The following is a 24,152-nucleotide window of genomic DNA, read 5'->3' as shown; positions in this document are numbered from 1 at the left end:
TCCATCTGTACTGTGGCTGGTTTTGCAGTCGACCGAGTTTCTACACATTTTTCCGTTGTTTTCTCGCGAGGTCTCTTTGCTTTGTTCTCCTTTCTTGAATTTTCTCTGTTTTTCTGATCACTTTTAATGTAAGTTGGCATCAAGATCAACTCAATTCGTTCATCTCTTGTCTAACTCTGCTCAACATTCTCAATTATTATGGAAGTTCCGTGATGGGTTTAATGACTACTTATTGATCTTGAATTGCGTGGTCTCGAATAGACAATTGAGCTTTTGACATCTCCATCTTGTTTGCATCTGCATTTTCGTCGATCTTTTGTACGCTAGTGATGCACAGCTGGATCAATGAAATTGAGATGGCTTTCTATAAATTCATATGCTTGTTTGTTAATGCACTGTAGCATGACATGGAATCTGCTACATTAGAAAAATGCAGATACAGAATTTGACTTGTGTCCACACCGTGAGAAACCCTGGTACTGATCTCGCTTCGCTCTTGTACCTTGAGCCCGTTTTAAGATTGACTCGAACTGATTTTTGTCTCGTAAATTTTCTTTTTTCCTTGCAGATCAGTCATGGAAGGAGCCAAGGATGCACGTGGTGAACGAACTGCGAGGAGGAGGGTGTGCTCTTGCTCAAAGGATGACTTCCTCCCTGAAGAATCCTTCAGGAGCTGGGGAAATTACTGGGGCGCGCTCAAGGAGACGCCGGCCCGCCTACAGGACCGACTCCTGACCCGGTCCCTCGAGACGACAGAGCTCCATGAGGTCAGGGCCCGGAGCCAGCATGAGATGAAGCGGACACTGATGTGGTGGGACCTGATCTGGTTTGGGATTGGGGCAGTCATCGGCGCTGGCATCTTCGTGCTCACTGGCCTCCAGACGAAGGAACATGCCGGCCCTGCGATCGTGCTCTCCTTTGTGGTCTCCGGTGTATCGGCTATGCTCTCAGTCTTCTGTTACACTGAATTCGCAGTAGAAATACCGGTGGCAGGTTAGTCCTCTTCCGTTTCGCTCTTCATCTATGCCAAAATTCACATAACTTGATCCGATATCATTTCATATAACTGAATAATATGGCAAGAATTTGACGATCCAAAAATTGCACCAGACCACCCGATTCGCTGATGTGAACCCGGTTCGTGTTGTGATTTTACAACAAGTTCGACAGAATATCAATTCAAGTCAGTTTGCAGTTTACGTTTTGGAAAAGAGGTGCATAGACAGTAGCCAGATTTAGCCAAGGGGCAAAAAAAGGGCAAATCCCAAAACTTTTAGATTATTGGGAATTGCTCCCTACCAATATGGAGACTTGAATAAACAATGTGAATGCATACATCCTAATTTCCAGAAAATGAGAGCAAAATAATGAGTTACACTTAATTTTAGCAAGGTACAGTTTGATAAATAAAAGCCTAAATTCTAAAACCAGAATTCTCATGTCCTTCAATAGGTGGATCATTTGCCTACTTGAGAGTGGAGCTGGGAGACTTCATGGCCTTCGTTGCGGCTGGCAACATCATACTCGAATATTTGATCGGTGGTGCTGCCGTCGCGCGCTCCTGGACATCCTACTTCGCCACTCTCCTCAACCACAAACCCGAGGACTTCCTCATCAAGGCCCATGGCCTTGCTGATGGCTACAACGAACTCGACCCCATCGCCGTGTGCATCTGCGGCATCGTCTGCGTCTTTGCAGTCCTCAGCACCAAGGGCTCGTCCCGCCTAAACTACATCGCCTCCATCGTGCACATCCTGGTGATCGTCTTCATCATTGTGGCAGGCCTCACAAAGGCCGACACGGCCAATTACACCCCGTTCACACCCTTCAATTCCCGCGGCATCTTCAAGGCCTCAGCCGTCCTGTTCTTCGCATATGTTGGGTTCGATGCTGTGTCCACGATGGCGGAGGAGACCAAGAACCCTGCGCGGGACATCCCGATCGGCCTGATTGGGTCCATGGTTATGACTACAATTGCATATTGCTCAATGGTCATCACACTGTGCCTGATGCAGCCGTACTACCAGATCGATACACATGCCCCATTCTCGGTCGCGTTCAAGGCAGTTGGGATGGACTGGGCCAAGTACATCGTTGCCTTCGGCGCACTCGAGGGCATGACAACAGCGCTGCTCACCGGGGCCGTGGGGCTGGCCCGGTACGTCACGCACATTGCCAGGACGCACATGATGCCACCCTGGTTCGCCAAGGTCAACGAGAAGACCGGGACGCCCGTGAACGCCACCGTTGTGATGCTCTCGGCAACAGCGGTCATCGCCTTCTTCACAAAGATGGACATTCTGGCCGACCTCCTCTCCATCTCCACATTGTTCATCTTCATGCTTGTGGCAGTCGCCCTCCTAGTGCGCCGCTACTACGTCAACGGGGTCACCAAGCCTGCAGACCGCAACAAGCTCATTGTCTGCCTCTCGCTCATGGTTGGATCTTCGATTGCAACGGCCACTTATTGGGGCCTCAGCGAGCATGGCTGGGTCGGGTATGTGGTCACGGTACCAATCTGGTTCCTAGCGACTGTGGCATTGAGGGTGCTTGTCCCGCAGGCTCGGAAGCCAAAACTATGGGGTGTGCCGCTGGTCCCTTGGCTGCCGTCGGCCTCGATTGCCATCAACATATTCCTGCTTGGGTCGATAAACCGAGCATCATTTGAGCGGTTCGGGCTGTGGACTGGGTTCTTGTTGCTGTACTACTACTTCTTTGGGCTACATGCTTCGTATGACACAGCCAAGGAGAGTGGAGAGACCAAGGGCAAGGATGGCTTGGAGTGGAAGAAGGTCGAGGAAGGGAATGTGAACTCCACAACAAATGCAGGCCCTGGCAGTGAAGCTTCTGCCATTCCTAGTACTTAAGAAAACACACTGCCTTGTAAACTGCTGTCATTGCTGACAGCTGATGTTTAATGCGTTCATGATACTTGTGACATCGTGCTACCCAAGAATTGACCGTTCATAAGCAAACCTTGTTTTAAAGACTTCCAATACTCTCTTGAGATTAGTCATTCTCCAATTGATCATAACCATTGTCCGAATTTTCTTTGGATGCGAAACGACGGATAGCAAACTTAAGAATAAGGTGATCACTGTGTACAGAGCCGACCCACTTCGGCTTTACGCGTATAATAAGTGTATATATACTCGGTCACACTTGATTTATAAGTAAAGTACGAGAGGTCATGACACTTTATACATGGAATATGGTTCGTGTCTCTAACTCCCAAGACCGTAGACATCTCTATCCAAAAACTAAATATACCTAGCTGTTACACACACTCCAAACGACCAGTGGCTGTCCTTTAGGGACATCCAGGCACACATTTTTTGGACGCCTAAAATCGAGCGACCAACGTCCAGTCGCTTTTACGCAAATCACATGTCCGGTTCTAATCACGAACAATATGGTTGTCGACCCATTAAACCAAACCTCCGAAATAGTAAAAGGACTTGATTAGATAAATTAAAAGTGCAAGAACTTGATTTAGAGCAGCGTGAATGTACATAAACGAGTAAAATCTATCGTCATACAATCTAAATTAATGAGAGTATGACAAATGGTTGATATTTCGATTAATAAATTGACAAATGGTTGATACTTCGATTAATACATGCTCATAAAATTCATAATTAGCCTGTATATATATACCACTTACATAAGTTATTTATTTTAACAAGATAATATGGCAATTCATTATTTAATTTCATTATGCATTTCCCAAATGAACCAATTCAAATTTGTATATTAAAAATATCTAATTTTATGAAATTTGCTTGGTAGTTTAAGGAGAAGATTATAAATGTGTTTAGTTCAACATTTTTAAGGGTCTTACGACCTTGAAAGCCTATTGAGAAAATGTTGAGGTGTTTGACAACCCATTCCAATCAATTTTTGAACAAATGCTGGTAGTGGGAAAGTAAAAAGCCCACTGAGCTTTCAACATTTGTTAAAATGCCAAAACTAAATTTATTCTTCCAAAACTACTTTCATCATTTTTTTTTTTTTTTTAATTTTCTAGTTTTGTTCTTATTACTGTTAATCTTTTCTTGAGAAATGGCAACAAGCAAGGGCAACTAAAGAGGATTGATCGGGCAAACAAAGGTTTAGAGAAGGGTCGATGAGGCATCGACGAAGCCGCCTGGGTCGCACGACCATAGGCAATGAGGCCTAAGGTCATGCGACCTCATGACCATTGACGCCCGCCAAATCTCGCCAACTGCCTTAGCCCCATCGCCTGTGGTCGCGATGACCATTGACGCCAACCAAATCTCGCCGGCAGCCTTCGCCCTTCGCTAGGGGATTTTCATTTTTATTAGACCCAAAATCCCTTTGCAAAAAAAAATATTTGCCTAATACTATTTACGACAAAGTAGCTTTGTAAAGGATTTTTTTTTTTTTTTTTTTACCAAATGTAATTTGCATTTCCTAAGGTTTATTTGCAAAGCCGGACCAAATGCAACCGGCCGTATAGCACAGGTTTGATTTCCCATGCCATCAAAAGCTAATGGTTCTATATTTGAAGCATCCACTTCAGCTCGTCTCTTACCTATCCATGAAATTATTGTGCTATTCTATGGTCCTAGGGTATACCTACCTAAAATGAACTTTCTCATCATAAAACATAAATAAATATATTATTGCAGTCCAGATCACACCATTTGATCCCGGACCTCATGAAGATCGACATCGGTTGGAGTAAAAGATCATATTTCTTATGTTTTGTCCTTTGGATTTAGACATCTTTCAAAAGTAAGAAAACTTCAACAAATAAATCCACAAGACTCAAAAAACTAAGAACAACCTAAAAACATGGAGAATCCAAGTACCGTGCCATATAAGGGAAGGCAAATGTCACAGGCAAGTTACATTTGAACAGAGTGATGTAAACCAATGTCCTCAAATTTCAGAGGATAATGAGTCTGCCCATCAACCCAGCTATATGCCATGCTACACCCTAAAGTGTTCAAGCTCAACTTACAAAAGTCCCCTTTAGATTCAACATGGCATGAGCCTCAATGACCACAGAAGGAGAATGTTATCTTCCTAAATCCAAGATGTGATATAACCTGGTAAGGCAAAATTGTCAGGAATTCAGCAGGTAAGTTCCAGTATCTACATCATTGGCCCACACATTGCAGAATGTCCAGCTTCATATAAAAAAGAAAGTAGCTCACTCATCATGCAATCATCTATGTCCATGCAAAGGAGGATCAGGTAAGGAGAAAGGGCATGAATTTTCCCTAGTTTTACAGCAATGAAGACACCAATGAGTAAAAACACATGAAAAGAATATGATTCATTGCCACTATCCCATACAAGCAGATTACCACTACCCCATTCAGAGACAACCAGGTGATATATAAGCATGGCACTTCTTACCAGTTAAACAATACTTGCTCTGAGAAGTTGGCATAGATTTCCAAATAGCTCAGGACTTATACATCTAGAGAATTTGAAGTCTAAATCTCTAGCTCTAAAGGATTACCTGTTCATGTAGACTCATGGCTCAAAATGGTCTTCCCAATATGTTCCATTGGATACTCTTCCTAAACCGTCTATCTTAATGAAATATTTAAGATATCTCTAGAAGCCAAAAGCATGTAAGACCAGTAAGTTCAACTTGGCAAATATGTCTCCCCATACAAATTTGCACACTAGTTCTGCAATAGGACAGTAATAGAATACTAGATGCAAAATGTACCCAGCTCCTTGTATTTGCAATCAGGGCTATTAAGTAATACACACAAATAAGCAAAAAGGAAGATCTTTTCTTACCTGCATTTGCAAACCACTCTAGTATATCTCATCATCAGGAATATCTGGTGTCAAAAATTTCCTAGGGTCCTTACTGATCTCCTCATAATTCAATGTGGACTTCACCCTTTCAGGCACAGGCATCAAAGGAATAATACTATCTCTATCAATTACTCCATCAATGATCCCATATTCAACAGCTTCAATTGGAGACATGTACCGATCTCTGTCAATATCTTTTTCGACTTGTGCGAATGGACGTCCAGTGAAAGAAGAAATAATCCTGGTGACATTAGATTTGTTATGCATAACTTCTTTGGCTTGAATTTCCACATCTATAGCTTGCCCACTTGCACCACCAAGAGGTTGATGAATCATTATACGTGTATTTGGCATCGCAAGACGCTTCCCTTTAGTGCCTCCACCAAGTATTATGGAAGCTGTTGACGCTGAAATGCCAAGAGCCACAGTCGAAACATCAGCTCGGATAAGCTGTACGACGTCATATATAGCCATTGTAGCACTGACATGAGACAATAAGATAGAAATCCCATCAGAAAATTGAGATAAAAGCTACAGGTGTGAAAACAGGAAGCAAGCAGCATAAGAAACGCACTCAATGAGAACATTCTACATAAGATTGAGCTAAAGAGGCCATCGTGTGGAAGAGACACATTGTGTGGCCTAAATAGAATGATGTATAAAATTGAACTTGGGAAGGTTATCGGGAGCAGGTATCTCTTGGCTTTAAAATGTTTCCAATAAAACCTTGAAATGCTATATGAGTACAGGAAAAGACACTTTGGTTCCTATTAAAAAGAATGAAGATGACATCTAAAATTGTGTCTACTCGGATTATCCAGACTTATAGAATTATAGGAAAGAGTGACTAAGTGCAGGTTGATGCAAGACACCCACATTGGATATCCAAATGGGGGTTTGCGCCGTAAAGCTCAATTATGGAGCATCTACTCATTACAAAGATTTGTGGAAAGGTGAGAAAATTTACATGTAGTTTTCATACATTTGGAGAAAACATATGTCAGGGTTCCTGGAGAAACTTCTTGAGAATTCAGAGAAGAAAGGAATACACGTAGCCTATATACTAGCTTTAAAAGACATTTATGATGTAGTGATTTCCATAAGGAAACATGAAGGAGAAACTAAAGACTTCCCATAGTTACTAGGTAACTTCAAGGCCCATATCTGAGCTCCTACTTAAGAACGTGTCTTGATTGACTTTTACTCTTTTATTAACACTTTGACTTTGTTAAAATCTCAGACTTTGACAACATACAAATGCTGACGCGTAGTTTCACACGTAATTTTCTTACAAATTTTTTAAATTCAAATGTTATTTCAATATTTAGTGGAGAAATTATTCTCATGGACATCATCAATCTCATAACAGTCATACCAGAATAACACAAAAGTTAGCAATAGATTTCCTTTGGTATCTACATTTTGCAAATTGTATAGTACTGATAAATGAAATCCAAGTGGGAGTAGAAAAGAAACTATAACAGTGGTCACGGAATATAAGGTTTCTGGCTAAGACAATCAAATACACAGAGAACAGGGGAAATTTTAAGCAGTGAATTTTTTTTAAATCTAGGACTTATGTTGTAAAGGGATGACAAATTTGATCAAGGTCTCACCCATAGAGTGTCAGCACAATGAATGAAGTCGGGAATGAATATGGTGTTTTGTTCAACTGTTTTTTTTTTTTTTTCTTTTGCCCCTCCGGTAAATGTTTTGTTCAACTGTTGAATGCCACTTAAATTGTTAGAGATCTCACCCACTAAAAAACAATGGTGTTTTGGCAGAGATCTGAGATACACCGACTTCGTCTAATTATAGGAAACGACATCCATCTATATTCAATCCGATACTTAATCATCTATCACCTGTCTATTATTCTTAACTAGTCATAGTCATAACAAAAGAGCATAAATCCAACTTGAAAGACCACAGAGAGACAGCTAAACATGGTATATCCACTACCAACTAGGAGAACTGCCGCATATTATATAATAACATTAGAGTCAGTCACAATGTCCAGAGACCCTTATATTGAAAAGTAATAGTTCAGACACCACTAAGTAAGAATCTTTTGTGGCATCAATTTTGGTCAAGCGAAAAAATTGATCTTTACTCTCTCAAGTTCTTAGTCTCTTAATGCTCAAGGAAATAGTTAAAACAAAATTACGTAATGAAGTCAAATTGCAATACAAGAGAATCAAATGCAGTCTCTTAAATAAATTGGGAGCCATCCCCAACAACAAATCACCAAAGGTTATTTTCAGCCTCTTACGCCTGCACAGGGCTTTCTTGGGCTATAGGAGGACTAGTGAACAAAAATTACCCACTTGACAAGGTCCTTTATAGCCTCGTGTAATGAAAAGTATCCAATACCTCTTGCTGTCTTTCAGTTGATTTGGAAAAAGTGGAATAATAGAGCTTTTGTACAAGAGAAGCGGATGCCCGTTTTTTGTAATTGCTGAAAGTTGGTTATAAGTCCTACACTCTTGGTATAGGAAAGTTACTTGTAGGTGTAAATGCTAAAATCGACACCATAGACGATTTGTCTTGTTACTGGGCAAGTTTGCACCCCTTTCACGCCCTATAGTAATTTGGTTATGGTCCAACAACCACCTTCTTAGTCCCTTACGTTTTACATAGCCACCAGTGACAATGAAAAAACATTGCAACGGAGCAAAATGGGGCATGTAACTATAGTTTCACTTAACAATTGATCGAGAACGTACTTCGCAAGCTCAATTCTAACCCACCCTCTCAAACTATCTAATGTATCATTTCCATGAGAAACCCCTCACTGGCATTTCTCCAAACATCTAGTAAGCAAACCGAAAGAACTACACGAATTCCAATCTCAATACCTCCAAAACGCCCAAAACCAGAGCAATCAATCTCAGCAGACAACCCAGAACCGCGACGGGAACCGGGCTTACCTAAGCGAGCCACCGGGAGAATTGACGAAGAGCCGGATGTCCTTGGTGTGGTCCTGGGCGTCGAGCAGGAGCAGCTGGCTGATAATGGCGTCCGCGACGAAATCGTCGATGCCGCTCCCCAGGAAGACGATGCGCTCCCTAAGCAGGAGCCCCATGGCGTCGGCCTCGGCGCCCCTCATGGCGGTGGCGGGGTCCTGAGGGGCCGCAGACAAGACGGCGGCGGCGGCGGGGGCGGCGGCCGGGCGGGGTTTCAGGGAGGGAGCGAGGTGGGTCTTGAGGGAGGAGAGGGGAGGAGGCGGGGCGTGGGGTCTGAGGGAGAGGGGAGGTGGTCTGGGGACATGGAGGGAGGGTTTGAGGGGGAGGAGGTGAGGTGAGGATGGAGAGGAGAGAGAGAGGAGGTCCATCCCTAGAGAGAGAGAGAGAGAGAGAGTTGGTTGAGGAGGAAGAAGAAGGTGGAAAAGGAGGAGAAGATAGTGAGGAGATGGAGGAGGGAGAGGGGTATGTCTGGTCTGGTCTGGTCTGGTCTGGTCTTATCTGATTTTTTTAATGAGGGCTGCTGCTCAGGCTAAGCAGTGACTTGTGTGCATAGACACTGTCAAGAAGATCAAGTAATTTGAAAAATTACATCATTGATCTATTTGTATACAATCGACCGATTATAACATTTTGGTTACAATAATAATTATTAGTATTACTCCGTAATTTGTGTTATAATCGAGGTTGTTATAATTACTACATGCTCCTGTGTGTGATACTAATTATGGTCTACATCTTTATTATTATTTTTTGTGTTATAAGACGAAGGTAGTAATAAATCACATGCTAGTCACGAGGACACAGAAAAAGTCAAGATGCACAAGGATATTTGACCAAATGTCAATGAGCTATGAATGGAAGTATATGGTTCGATGGTAAGAGAAGAAATTATTATATGTCCACATATCAGAATAATGCCATAGATACGAAATTTGAGCAGTATTGACATCAAAATTTGATGTGGAAATAATCGAATATGCGACCATTGTCACGAATCGAGAAGTAGTATGGCACGATTGAGGTAGTTATAGAGAAAAGTAGGAGAGCAAAGGAACTTACAAAAAAGTTAGAGGCGATTACCAAGGAAGGAGTTACTGTTCGATGGTTATCAAATTGTTCTATAAATACCACAAGTCATCCAACGAAGAAAAACCCCCCGAACAACACATCAAATGCATTTACTCTATCTTAATTTTATCGGACTTTAGTTTCATAGCTATTGTTTCCAGATTCCCATCATTGATTAGATTTTGGTGAATATCTATACCCCATTGTTGATTAAATTCCGATGTTATACCACAAGTTCAACGTCGTTGATTAAATTCTGACGTTGTGTTTCCTATCAAGGGCATTGCTATAGATTCAATTCCAACTTTGTGCCGAACTATCCTTAAGTTGTGTCGTTAATTAAATTCCAATATATTTTAGAACTAGAGGTGGAAATTAGCAAGTCATCGACCGTCAATGTTGTAATATACAAATTGGAAATAACATTTGCATTTTGATATCCTCTATTCGGATTTAGCACAAAACCTTTGTCTCTTTTAATAAAATCAAAACATATCATTCGGTGAAAGATATTTCGTTGCGGGAATAAAACCGGCGACACAAGATTAAAATTGGAATCCAAGTTAAAGTTGTAAACGGTTAAATGAAAATCATATAAAATCCTTTTTTTAATGAATGACCGAGCCGGTTGTAAGTTCATATGATAAAATAAATAATAATAAAAATTAGCAAAAAGTTAAAGGAAAAAGAGAGGAAAAAAAGAAAACGAAATAATAATTGACATGCAATGTCGAGAAGAGTCAAATCTTCTTATCCGTCTCGGATCTCTTTTCCTTATTTCCTTAGATACCATCACGCGCGAATTCCCGTTCCAGAATGGAAATGGAACAGTGTCGCGACTCGCGAATGGGCTCCGTGTGGTCGACGTGGCTGCCGCCTCTTTCCACGTGTCGCGACTCCATTCGCGACTCCATTCCCGAACGAATTGATTCTTCCTCCCGAGTTTCCATATAAGTTTACGTGCTTCTTCCCTTCGGATCCCAACGAGACAACAGGTCATCTGTGGACTCTCCTCCGGATGCACACTCCCTCGCCGGGTACTTTCTTCCTCCTCCTCCTCCTCCTCCTCCTCCTCCTCTTCTTCGTTATATGGAACAACTCGTGTGCTTATCGATCTTGATGACATTCGCGCATGCCCGTGCTGATTCTGCTCTGTCCTCTGAAAGATACTGGGTTCTTTCTTCGCGGGATCCTTATTTATGTCGGGTCAATCAATTGAATCGATTTCATAAACGTCTTCGCAACCTTCGCTCTTTCTTCCTCTTGGGTTCCGTTCTTCTTCTAGATTAAAGAAGCGAGGGAGAGGGAGCAAGAACAGCCACGGAAATGACGGGGGATGATGCAATGGTGGTCTCGTCTGGAGATGATCATGAGGAGGTTGTTCCACCATGGTTGATGCTGATTGCGAGCATCGCATTCTATAGCCCTTGCAAGACTCATCCCTCCAAAAATTACAATCTCTACTGTAGAGTTTGTAGAGTCGCTCTGTGCCAAGAGTGCAAGATGCATCACGGTTCTAAGCATGAGCTGATCAGGGTACACTACTCTTATCTTTGCATGATCAAGAAACAAGGAATTCTAGGGTTTCTTTTCCTCATTTCGAATTCTTTGCCCTTTTTTCAGTTTTTGTTTTTGGGTTTTAATCTTTTCAGGCATATAAAGTTCACAAAGTCGCGTCGTTCCGAATTGAGGACTTGAAGTCACTGTGGGATATGTCCGATATCCGTTCATATCCTTGCAACGGGTATCTCGTCACCTACATCCGCAAAAACGGAGCTCGCTTCCACTGCCAGCGTAGCCTTGCGAACAATGCGAAGTGCCAATCTTGCCCACATCGTTTCATGTCGCCAGACGCGAAGTACTGCTCTGTGGAATGTAAGGTAATAGCCCCTTTTGGTTTTGATCCGCCTACGCCGTCTGTCGTTTTGAATGTTCTGCGGTCTCGAAGAGACGTCTCTTTCACAGGTGGGTCATTCTTTCTTGCTTCTCTCTTTTGTAGGTCGAAGCCGTGACGAAGATGAATGGAAGCGAAAGTACCAAGAACAAAGCAAAGACGAAGGTAGAGACCATATCAGTGGGGAGTTCTAGCAATGCGAAATCGTTCAGGAAACGACCTAGAAAGCAGAAGAACTCGCAGAGAGCTCCATTTTATTAGCGGAAAATTGTTGATCGGCAAAATTTGTGGTCAGGCTACTGGGTTTTGGTTACATATCGGTTGAGTTTTATTTTAATTTGTTTGACGCGTTGAAACTGCCAGTTTTCTCTTATTAATGGTGGACAAAATAATAACTATCTACCAAAAAAAGGATTGACTCTGACTAGCGGATTGGATGGTACTGAGCCGATATCCTCTTGGGAGGCAACTTCCGTAAGATAAAAGAGGACTAAAGCAGAAGGTAGGATCTCAACTAGCTGTTATTTGAGCAACAGAGATTTGAAGGATATAAACAATCAGTTATGGAGCAAATTAACGAAGAAGTGGGATAAGAAAGTACTAGGTAATATATCAAATTTAGAATCGGGTGATTCAAAACATCGAGGGATGCGTCTGAATCGAATGCAGATACAAGGACCTGCATAGTGGAAGCAAATTCAGGGCTCTTGAAACAAACTGCAACCCTGACTAGATCGATATAATGGTGATGAATGTACAGGATCTTATCCATAACAGAGGCCAATCATTGAAGAGGAACTTCACTAACCAACTCTAGATATTGGGTATCTCTTCACTCTCAACAACATTTGCAGACTACTCTATCTTGATTCTTCAAATTTTGTTTGAACAAGAGTGTCTTAGTTTTATTTCACCAATGAAGTCTAGAAAACAGCTTTGGCCTTCCTACTCCTCTTCATAGTCCTTTACTGATACTTCTTTTAAGCAAAGGCAGGGAGTAATTTAGGTGAGGAATTGCTATCATAGACAAGCTACGTATGCCATAGACATAAATGGACAATGATTCACCAAGACACTATACCTGGTTAAGTCCCAAGTGTTAAATGATGTAGAAGAACAATGAGAACTAGGACCTAGAAAGAACACAAGGACTCAAGCTTGAGGATCACATGCTTCAAACAAATTTCCCATGGCAACATATCTATAATAGGTGTTTCGAATAACAGCCTGAAGTTAATATAGTAAAAGCACGAAAAAATGAGGCTATCCTTTCTGGAAAGTTGTAGACTCAAGTACAAACTTTGCATATCTGGAAGAGACTAAGAGGGAAAAGAGGGAAGTAGGTGCTTACCATGAAACTTCTGATAAGGAAACAGGTGAAGCATATAGCTGTGACAGATCCAACCTGCCAAAAAGGTGCACACCCCATTTCAGGTAGTCGGGAAAATCAATCCAAAAGCTACATTTGGTTTGGCTTTTCGCATACACGTCCAATACAATAGCATTTGGCAGGGTGGATGATCCTTGAAAACTTTCATAAGTCATATCATAAACACCAAATATAAAAGTATCAAGACCTGCTTGAAAGTTGGATAAATTGGATATGTATCCAGTCAAATGAAGAAACTTTCACCAGAACCAAGAAAAAGGGAAAAAGGAAAAAAAGGAAGATGTCCCAGTGCTTGTGAGAATTGATAGAACAGAGAACTTCACTTACAAAACAGCTACAGCCTGATCCCAAAAATATCCAGTTTCTAACAAAGATGTTAGTGACAGCACCAGGCACCACCACCAGCAATACAGTTCATATTTTCACTTTAACTCCAAAGTAATCATTATAGATGTGCACAATAATTAAAATATGTCTCTTAAACAAAGGCAAGAAGCAGAAAGAAGTGACAGGACTAAGTTCTGATTTAAAACGAAAGGAAAAGCACCTCATGGAGCTTCTTCCTTCTTCCTTTAGATTCAATAGGAAAGCGCCTCAGCATGAAAAACAACCTGGAATTATTTGACAACCACACTGATCACAAGGAGAAAATCAAACCACACAGAGTAAGCAGAACATAAAAGTTCCAGATGCTCTGAGTAGTAAACCAGCACAGTAACTTCTAATAATTACCTTCCTCCATAAAGCAAGAAGCCCAATGCAGCTAATATTGACACAATTGTGAGAAACAAGATTCCACCATAAGTACCGAGCAGATATCATGATTAGGACCAAAAGAAAGCTTAAATTACAAAAAGAAAAATTACGCTGCACCCTACAGCTTGGCTGACTAATTTAACTCATGAAGAAGAAGTTTCTTTTTCTTTTTTCCGCCCTACCCCGAAAGAGGTGTTAATCACTATACTTTTTTGCACTTCTGTGCGCAAGCTCGATCAGGATGTCTAATTGAATAGCTTATAATGATACAAGTTAGTTACATCAGCTGTATCTGTTTTCCAGAAAAGCTTTCTCGATAGGTTCTGTTTTGTGAGAAGGAACGAAGGAGTATTTAACAGAAAGCAGATAGAGGCACGGTGCTGAGCAACTAGTTTTGAGACCTTGGAACCGGGTGCGGATGACGTCGAGGGGGTGCGCGGCGGCGACGGTGGCGAACCCAGCGACGGCTCCGGTGGTGGCGTTCTCCCACTGACGGATCATTCGTATCAGCCCAAAGCAAACTCCAAAAACTCGACACAAGCCGGAAGCACCCGAGAGAGAGAGACCTTGGAACCAGGTGTGGACGACGTCGAGGGGGTGCGCGGCAGCGATGGTGGCAAACCCGTCGACGGCTTCGGCTGTGGCGTTCTCCCATTGACGGATCTGGCGATGGCGCGATGAAGGAAAAGCAAGTCTGCAGGTGAGTCGTGTGACTGTGAGAGGTAAAATAGAAACGAATTAGGGTTTTGGATTTTGGGCTGCCTTAAAAACCGGTTCTCAAACCGGTTCCCAAACCGGTCCGGTCGATCCGGCTCCGAACCGGTTCCCGGACCGGTTCAAACAGGGTCTGAATTTTGGGAACCGGTTCCCAGACCAGTTTCAATCAGAACCGGTTCCTGACCCTGTTTTCCGGGTGGACCGGACCGGGAACCGGGTAAACCCGGTCCGGTTGCACACCCCTAGTAAGCAGCATAAGAAACGCACTCAATGAGAACATTCTACATGAGATTGTGCCGAAGAGGCCATCATGTGGAGGAGACATAGTGAGTGGCCTATATAGAATGATGCATAACAACTGAACTTCGGCAGGTTATCGGGGACAGGTATCTCTTGGCTTAAAAGCGTTTCCAGTAAAATCTTGAAATGCTAGATGAGTGCAGGATAAAGCACATTGGTTCCCATCAACAAGAATAAAGATGACATCTATTGTGTTACTCAGTGTTATCTAGACTCCAGGAAAGAGTAATTGAGTGCAGGCTAATGCAAGACACCCATATTGGATATCCAACTAGGGGATTTGTGCCAAAAAGACCAATTAGGGAGACAATCTACTCATTATAAAGATTTGTGGAAAGGTAAAAGGATTTAGCTTTCATAAAATTTGGAGAAAACATGAGTCAAGGTACCTGGAGAAACTCTCTTGAGAATTCTAGAGAAGAAAGAAATACATGTAGCCTATATAGTAGCTTTAAAAGACATTTATGATGAAGTAGTGATTTCCATGAGGAAACATGGAGGAGAAATTAAAGATTTCCCATGATTACAAGGTTACTCCGAGGCTCATATCTATGCTCATACTTAAGGACGTGTCTGAATTGACTTGTAATTTTTTATTAACACTTTGTTAAAATCTCAAACTTTCACAACATGCAAATACTGACACCTAGGTTCACACGGAATTTTATTACTAATTTTTGAAATTTGAATGGTATTTCAATATTTGGTTGAGAACTTATTCTCCTGAACATCATCAATCTCATAACTGTCGTACCAGAACAACACAAAAGTTAGTAGATATCCTTTGGTATCTGCAAATCCAAGTGGGAGAAAATAAGAAACTATAACATTGGTCTTGGAATATAAGGTTTCCAGCCAAAACAATCAAATACAGAGTTGGGGAGTATAAGTCCAATGCAAACACGTTTTAACATTACTGCCGTCGAAATTGGAGACTGGGAAATCCTAAGCAGTGTAAGTTTTTGAAATCTAGAACATGTAATTTAAATGGTAAGGCACTAGTCATCTACAACTCAGCAGCTGTGGAGCCAATACATGATGAACAAATGTCGGAATATATAGCCATGCATAAAGGGAAAAGGGCACAGCAAAGGTACTTTCCCTACCCTCCTCAGAATGCTATAGAAGCGAAGGGTCATCAAAGAAATGCAAAATGGGACAGAAAACTCCGGTGTCTGAAAAACAGAAACGGTTTACACCATATGAGAAGCAAGGGCAACCTGGGATCTTATTAGATGAAGAGAATTTCCTAGATACCCCTGTCCAGGTGTAGGAAGAGGTCAACGAACGGGCTTTGGTGGCTAGCCCTAATAAGCCACCAGGGTATAAATGAAGGTATTGAGCTGGAACTATCAAGGGTAGGGCAATCCCTTGACAGTCCAGCATCTTCGAGCCTTAGTGGTTCGAGAGGGGCCTAACTTGGTCTTTCTAATAGAGACCAAGAACAAAGAAGTGGTAGTAGAAAGAGTTAAAAACATAATTCAGCTCACAAATGCAGTAATTCATAATCCGATCAGGATTGGGGGTGGAGTGGCACTCTTGTGGGACAAGGAGGTTGTTGTTAAAGTGGAACCGGCATTGATGAGCTTCTAGATGTTATATGTCAAGATCTAACTAGTGGGGTGACAATGAGGATATCATTCTTCTATGCATCTACAAATTACCAAGAGCAATTACAACTATGGCAAACAGTGCATTCCATTCATATTGCAAATAGTCTTCCATGGCTGTGTATCAAAGATTTCAATGAAGTCTTGCATCAATGGGAAAAGGTCAGAAAACGGGAAGTGGGTAGGTATAGAATGATGGCTTTTAAGGATTTTATAAGTTCATGTTCTTTGATGGACATAGAGAGCAAGGGGTGTGCTTACACATGGTCAAACAAGCTGGAAGGGACTGAACTTGTGAAAAAACGGTTGGATAGAGCTCTTAGTAGTCTTGATTGGAGAGTTTTATTCCCAACTGCGGAGGCGCACGCATTACCTGCCATTGGATCGGACGATAGTCCAATTCTCTTAACTTTAGAGTTACTAGGGGCTAAAAGAACAAAGAGTTTCAGATTTGAGGCATTTTGGATAGAAACTCCAGATTTCAAAGAAGCAGTTAAAAAAGCTTGGAGGAATGACGAAGACAACCTACAGGATATAGTAAGCAAAATGAGGAAAGTGGTTGCTGAACTGAGAACTTAGAGCCAAGTAAAATTCAGATATGCTTCACGTCAAATTCAATCACTTAGAGAATTACTTACTGAGATGACGAACAGAACCGCAGGGACTCCTAACCAGGAAGAATATCGCAGAATCGTTGAGCAAATCGAGGGCCCGTGGAGACAAGAAGAAATGCATTGGGGCATGAGATCCATAATTAATCGGATTAAATGGGGGGACAAAATACGAAATACTTCCATGCAACAACAATACAGAGAAGACAGCGCAACAAGATCTCCATGCTACAAATAAATGATCATAATTGAAGTAGAGACCCTTCCATCCTCAGACAACATATAATGGACTTCTATAAATCTCTCTATACCACAATAGGAAGAAGAGAATATCAACCTGTTTTAGACCAATGCCCACAAATGATCACAAATGCAATGAACGAGGTGTTAATGGAGAATGTTACAAGGGAAGAAGTGAAAGTTGTAGTCTTCAATTAGGTGCTACAAAGGCTCCAGGACCGGATGGACTTAATGGCTTATTTTATCAAAGCACTTGGTCGGAAATTCACGAAGACATATTCAAAATGGTGGACAACTTCTTCTGCCAAGGTACCTTCAACCCTAAAATATATAGAACCCATATAAACCTCATTCCAAAAGTCTCAAATCCTGAAAACATCTCTCAATATAGGCCTATCAACTTATGTAATTTCAGTTATAAAATCATTGCAAAGGTGATGGCCAAACAACTAAAGCCTTGGCTCTCAAAAATTATATCTTCAGAACAAAGTGCTTTTGTGGGGGGCATCAAATATAAGATAATATTTTTATCATTCAGGAGGTTCTACATCAACAGAAAGCCAAACGACTGAAGCCTTGGCTTTCAGAAATTATATCTCCAGAACAAAGTGCTTTTGTGGGGGCATCAAATACAAGATAATATTTTTATCGTTCAGGAGGTTCTACATCAGCAGAAAGTAAGGAAAAGAAAGCAAAAATTCCAAGCGGTTCTCAAACTTGACATGCAGAAAGCTTATGACAGGATAGAATGGGATTTCCTGTGTGATTGCATGTTGCACATGGGTTTTTGTGAGAAATGGGTGTCTTTGGTTAAATAATGCATCTCCTCGGTGTCCTTTAGCGTCAAAGTAATGGGGAGCCCTATAATTATTTCAAGCTGACAAGAGGGATCAGACAAGGAGACCCCCTATCTCCCTATCTTTTCATTATTATGGCCAATGTTCTATCCTCCTTGATACTGAAAGCTATACAAGACAGCAAATTAAAGGGCATTCAATTGAATCAACATTGCCCTACATTATTACATCTCTTGTTTGCGGATGATGCCATATTCTTCCTAGATGGTACCATCACTGAGGCTCAAAATTTAGCAAATATCTTGCATCAGTATTGCTTTGCATCAGGACAAGCCATTAATCTCAACAAGTCAGGCATTTACTTTGGAAAAAATTGTCCCCAAGGCCTAAAACAAAATCTAGCACTGGAATTGAGAGCGCCAATCATGAAGAAAACAGGGAAATATCTAGGAGTTCCTTCGGATTGGCGACAAACAAAGAAGCAAATGTTCTCCTAGGTTCTTGCGTTGATAGCAAATTGGATGGATAGAAAGAGAAGCTAGTGTCAAAGGTGGGCAAAGAGATTCTGATCAAAATAGGTGTACAAGCATTACCTCATTTTATCATGTCTATAATAGTTGTACAAGCATTACCTCAGTTTATCATGTCTGTTTTCAAATTCCCCATATCAATTTGTAAAGCTATTGAAAAGATAGTTTCTTCGTTATGGTGGAAACAAAAGGCTACTAGAAAGGGGATACATTGGAAAAATGGGACATTCTAAAAAATAGAAAAGACTAGGAAGAGCTTGAGTTTAGAGATCTAGTCGACTTTAACAAGGCAATGCTGGGAAACCAAGCTTGGAGACTCACTCAAGACCCAAATGCCATATGGAGCAGGCTGTTTACAGGGACCTACTTTCCCAGAGGGGAGTTCTAGACAGCAAACAAAGGTCCTCTTGGGATGGCAAAGCGTCCTAATAGGGAGAGATACAATCAAGCCAGAGATTAAATGGGAGGTGGGTGATGATAACAAGATCAGAATAAGAGAGAATAGATGGCTACTTTCAGGTAAGATTGGAGGTCCTACAAACCAAAATGAACCCACTTGGTAGCCGAAGTAATAAATCATAATGAAGGAGGATGGAATGTTCCTTTACTACAAGAGTTTCTAGAAAAGAGAATTGTCAAAGAAATATTAGCAACGCCGTTAAGCTTATCACCCGAACCAGACAAGCTCATATGGACAGCAAATAGCTCAGGCTCGTACATGGTAAAAAGTGGATATAACAAGCTTCGCGACTAAGACAAACTCCAAACGGTAAACCAACCATCCACATCTTACCAGCCACCAAAAAAACTATGGATTGAGATCTGGAAGCTAAAGACCTACCCAAAATCAGATTCTTAATATGGAGTGCGAGCAACAACGCTTTGCCTACAGAGGAGAACTTATATAAGAGGAAAGAGCAACAACGCTTTGAACCTGAAAGCCCCTTCTGCAGTCAAGCGTCCAAAACAACGGAACGCATCTTCATTTTGTGCCCTTGGACAAAGCAAATATGGGCGGATCAGAGGGTACAAGCAGATCAATCTCCTCAGATCTGTAATAGAATCGACAGATGGGTTTGGGAAAACCTTACCGTGCCAGATAACCAAGAAGCAAAGGCCATATTTGCGGATTTGGTTTGGTGAATCTGGATGGCGCGGAACAGCATCATCTTTCAAGCACAAAAACCAAACCCAAGGTTAATGATTGATAAACCAATCTACACGACTCGGTTGCGAAGTATGGAGACGGCAAACTTATGGAGACGGCAAACTTACCCGGGCTGAAGTGAACGCACCTGCAGACGCCGGCGAAACTGCCCCGACCAAGATCTGCTGTAAGCTGAGTGTGGATGCAGCCTGGAGCAGCTCTAATATGGAGGGATCGGTTGCTGTCCTCTGCAGAAATGGAGATGGGGTGCTCACAAGTGGGTTCGTGCAGCAGATTTTCGCTCCCTCAGCCTTAATCGCAGAAGCCCTAGCTGTCCGGTAAGCACTTCGGTGGGTTCGACAGAAGCCAAAAACACGTGAGAACGAAGTGAAGCACGAAGTGGAGACGTACTTTCCCCTGACCTGCCACTTCTCTTGACGACTGCTAGTCTATTGACTATTAGATGCATTATGGGTTGGGCTAAAACGCTATGGGCTTCCAGATCCATCATCCAAGACTGCACTAATCTACTAGGCTTATTAGAAGGAGTCAGTTTCCGTTTTGAACAGAGAGAATTTAATAAAGCGGCCAACTAGGTCGCTCAAGCCCACAGAGCGGGCTCTCTCCCGACGGACTGGATTACACATCCCCTTATTTCCTTTGGTTGATCTCATGTTCAGATTTCGAACTTTTTTGTAATTCGTCATCTTCGGTTTAGTAATGAAAATCCGCTTTTCCGCCCCCCCCCCAAAAAAAAAAAAGAAACAAGAACAAGTTACTTGTGTGCATAGACACTGTCAAGAAGATGAAGTAACTTGAAAAATTACATCATTGATCTATTTGTATACAATCTACCAATTATAACATTTTGGTTACAATAATAGTTATGAGTATTACTCTATAATTCATGTTACAATCAAGGTTGTTATAATTATTGCATGCTCCTCTGTGTAATACTAATTACGGTCTACATCTTTATTTCTCTTTTTTTTGCACTCACTCTATTGGGCCTAATTATCTTTAAGAGAAAATATTAATTTTAGCTTGAATCCCAATCATGTCTTTTTTTATCTCATAAACGAGCAAAAAAGTTCAGTTGCTATCCAAATTTGCCCCTATTAAATTTTTGTCCACCGTTATCGTCGATTACTCAACATGTCATGACAATGATAAATTACGTTCATAACGCCTACTGACATGGAACACCACATTGGACAAATTGAAAGGAAAAGAAATATTTTGTGCGTGAGCGAGAGACAAAGAGGTTTATCACAATCACATCCAAGAGCACAAGCTCTAATCTCATAGCAGCGATGGTCCAACAAGCTCATGCTCTTGCGGCTATGGGCAAAGAGATCCTTTTGAGCTATGATACTCCAGGCCGCAATGGCTGCTCAAACTTCAAGCTCGAGGCTACTATGGCCGCTCAAGTTTCGAGCCACATAACTTCAGTAATTGCCATCTCTGTGAGCTTGAAGCTTAAGAGGCCATAACCTAAAGCTCAAGTTTGTACCCACTATGACCACAAATCTTGTGGCTATGGCAATGAGATCAAATCGAGCAGCCATAGCCACCACAAGCTCAAAACTTGAGTAGCCATTACCTCGAGCTTCAGGGATTGAAACTTAAGTAATCATGGTCACCGTGAGCTTGATGCTCATGCGCCTCTTGTAGCGTGCTTGAAGCTTGAGCGATCAAGGTAGCCTCAAGATTCATGGCTCTAAGAGACCTCATGACAAAGGCCACCGCAGGCTTCGTGGTTCAATAAGTTTTTATGGTCATGACCACAGCGAGCTTAGAGCTTGAGCTTGCACTATGGTAGATGTGGTAGATCTCTCTCTATCTCTCATTGTCTAATTTGTTACCTAATTATCATGTCGGTAGATGCCATGAAGCTAATGTACACGTGGAATGACATGTTAAATCTTTAACAATATCATTTGATTGACACTTTCTTTATCAGAATTGATTGACACTTGATAAAGCCAAATTTGGGCACCGATTGATAGTTAATGCTTTTTTCATAAGACAAATGAAAGTTGAGGTCAAAATTGGGATCCGAGCTAAAGTTAATAGTTTTTAAGGGAATTTAGACTTGCTTTATCGGTGGACTATTTATAATGATTGAAATTTTGTATGAACCAATTATTATTACTATGACTTAATCTCATATTACGAGATTAATGAATAAAATATTAAATTATAGATAAATAATTGATGTAGTAGTTACTCAAAAATTTTTTTTTGATGTAGTAGTACTTATGTTATCTTGACAATGCATAATTGCTCATATTAAAAATTACTCGTAATACATAAATTAGCATTATCTTAGTCGCTAGATTTTACACATGATTATTAAAAATGTCAATTTCCTATTATTTCATATAATGATTAGTTTAATGATATTTATTTTAATTAATACTCAGATTGTTATGTTATTATTAATCTTGTCATAAAATTAACTATGCAATAAACAATATGTAGTAACACCATTCCATTGGGGGAGTCGCAGCCTTGGACAAGACAGAGGATAGCTAACAAAATAGCATATTATATGCTACACTTTAAAATTTAATCATAAATTGATTACTAAATAATACATAAAAACTTATATACTACTCTCACAATTGGTTGTCTAAGTGATAATTACTACAAACTATTTTAATATAGTCACATCTCATGCGTTTAAATTTTCATTATTATATATATAAATTATCAAAATATTAATAACAAAATTTGATAAATTTTATATCTACCAATATATATGGTTATTAAATTCATCAATAAAGTTTGACTATTTTAGATAAATATAATATTCCCTTAAGTCTACTATTGGGGGTATTTTAGGAATTCTGATTCTATCCTCCCTTTATTACGTAAGTTGTAAATGAAACCAAATGGTATGATAGGTATTGCACAAGTTAAACTAAACAGTGCAATAGCTATGACATTACAACCTTATTCTATCATTGCAACCAAACAAGCTATATTTCTGTTAGAAGGGATTAGGTGGGAAAAAAGGGGCTCTAGAAGTATAATCGTGTTTCAAATGAAGGATAAGAGACATAGAGAAAGAATTCCCCGGGATTAAGAGAGATTAGGAAGAATTAGCCTAGTTAAGTTTATACGCACTTTTAATTCATTCTCCTTAAAGACTCGTTTATTTCATGAAAAATGAATAATTTAGAAAATATATTTCTAAAAGTAATTGCTTGTATTGCTTAAAATAATTAGTTAATAAAAAATATTTTTATTATCAACAATAGCTTATGTCTGAATATTTTTATGAACGATAAAAATATTTTTTGTTTATTTATTTTTGTAAGCAATACATACAATCATTTTTAGGAAAATATTTTCTAAATCATTCGTTTTCATTGAACAAATAGAGCCTAAATATGAAGGGATTTGGTGAGAGTTGTGTATAAAATAAATGAGTTTATTCTTCTTTCTCACCTCTACTCTTATTTTACATGTATCTACGAATATATAAAAGGACTTTAGTGCCATTATAAACTATTTTCCTTTTGCTTTCCTCGCTGGCATCTAAACAACATAATAATTAAATCTCTTAAAATCATTCCTCCTTTTTTCTCTCATAATTATTTTAGTATTTTTATCCTTTCTAACCGGTGCATCCAAACTAAGCTGGCTTTTGGACATTTACAAGTTTGCCCTTAATGGAGTTTTTACTCTCTAAGGCTTCAGCCCTGTTTGGTTCAGCATTTGGAATGCTCATTTGGGCTCTAAAGTCCCTTGGCCAAATGCAAAGTTGTTTGGTTTGTTTTTTTGCACGACTTTGGCGAGATGCAATTGCATCTCCAAGTGGCTCTAAGGGCCTTTAGCCCAATGCAGCTCTTGAGGTCCTTTGGCAAGTTGCATCTTCGAAATGCAACTTCTGATTTTGTTCATATCTCCGATGGAGAAGCCAATCGACCGCCTGAATAAAAATAAAAATATTTATTTTTTATATAAATATATTTTATGTTTAATAAATAAATATATATTTATAAATATAAACATATATATTTTTTTCCTATTGTTTTTATATAAATATATATTTATATAAACATATCTATTTTTATATATATTTTATGTTTAATAAATATATTTTATGTTTATAATTTTATATTTTTATATAAAAATATGTTTATATAAAAACATAAACATATTTTTTATTCAGGCGGTTCGACCGCCGAATTTGGCGGTCCGGTATAAATATATCAACATATATTTTATGTTTAATAAATATATATTTATAAAAATATAATATATATTTATAAAAATATAATATATATTTATAAAAAATATAACATATATT

The 24,152-nt window shown here is 40.1% G+C and overlaps 3 protein-coding genes across 3 annotated transcripts; 1 reads left to right on the top strand and 2 right to left on the bottom strand.

The window, feature by feature from the left end:
* The first annotated feature begins 293 nt into the window (after window positions 1-293).
* On the top strand, window positions 294-3,007 carry LOC104440716 (cationic amino acid transporter 1). The gene is made up of 3 exons (XM_010053665.3): window positions 294-476; window positions 569-993; window positions 1,453-3,007. The coding sequence occupies exons 2-3, from the start codon at window positions 576-578 to the stop codon at window positions 2,865-2,867; spliced, it is 1,833 nt and encodes a 610-aa protein (XP_010051967.2). The 5' UTR covers window positions 294-476; window positions 569-575; the 3' UTR covers window positions 2,868-3,007.
* Window positions 3,008-4,699: 1,692 nt separating this feature from the next.
* Window positions 4,700-9,109, bottom strand: LOC104442503 (ATP-dependent Clp protease proteolytic subunit 4, chloroplastic; the record flags this gene model as incomplete). The annotated part of the gene is made up of 3 exons (XM_010055929.3): window positions 4,700-5,075; window positions 5,785-6,286; window positions 8,736-9,109. Coding segments are annotated over 2 exons (858 nt in total), but the record flags the coding sequence as incomplete, so codon positions are not given.
* Window positions 9,110-10,465: 1,356 nt separating this feature from the next.
* Window positions 10,466-20,538, bottom strand: LOC108958988. Its single transcript, XM_039311540.1, has 8 exons — window positions 20,467-20,538; window positions 19,980-20,280; window positions 19,776-19,853; window positions 14,446-14,592; window positions 14,281-14,368; window positions 13,671-13,734; window positions 13,085-13,138; window positions 10,466-11,829 (listed from the first exon to the last, which is right to left on the bottom strand). Exons 1-8 carry the CDS (start codon window positions 20,536-20,538, stop codon window positions 11,596-11,598), a joined length of 1,038 nt encoding a protein of 345 aa, XP_039167474.1. The 3' UTR covers window positions 10,466-11,595.
* Window positions 20,539-24,152: the final 3,614 nt, after the last annotated feature.

The sequence above is a fragment of the Eucalyptus grandis genome, chromosome 4, assembly GCF_016545825.1.
Source record: "Eucalyptus grandis isolate ANBG69807.140 chromosome 4, ASM1654582v1, whole genome shotgun sequence".
NCBI classification, from domain to species: domain Eukaryota; kingdom Viridiplantae; phylum Streptophyta; class Magnoliopsida; order Myrtales; family Myrtaceae; genus Eucalyptus; species Eucalyptus grandis.
This window is presented reverse-complemented; position numbering and strand designations above follow the sequence as displayed.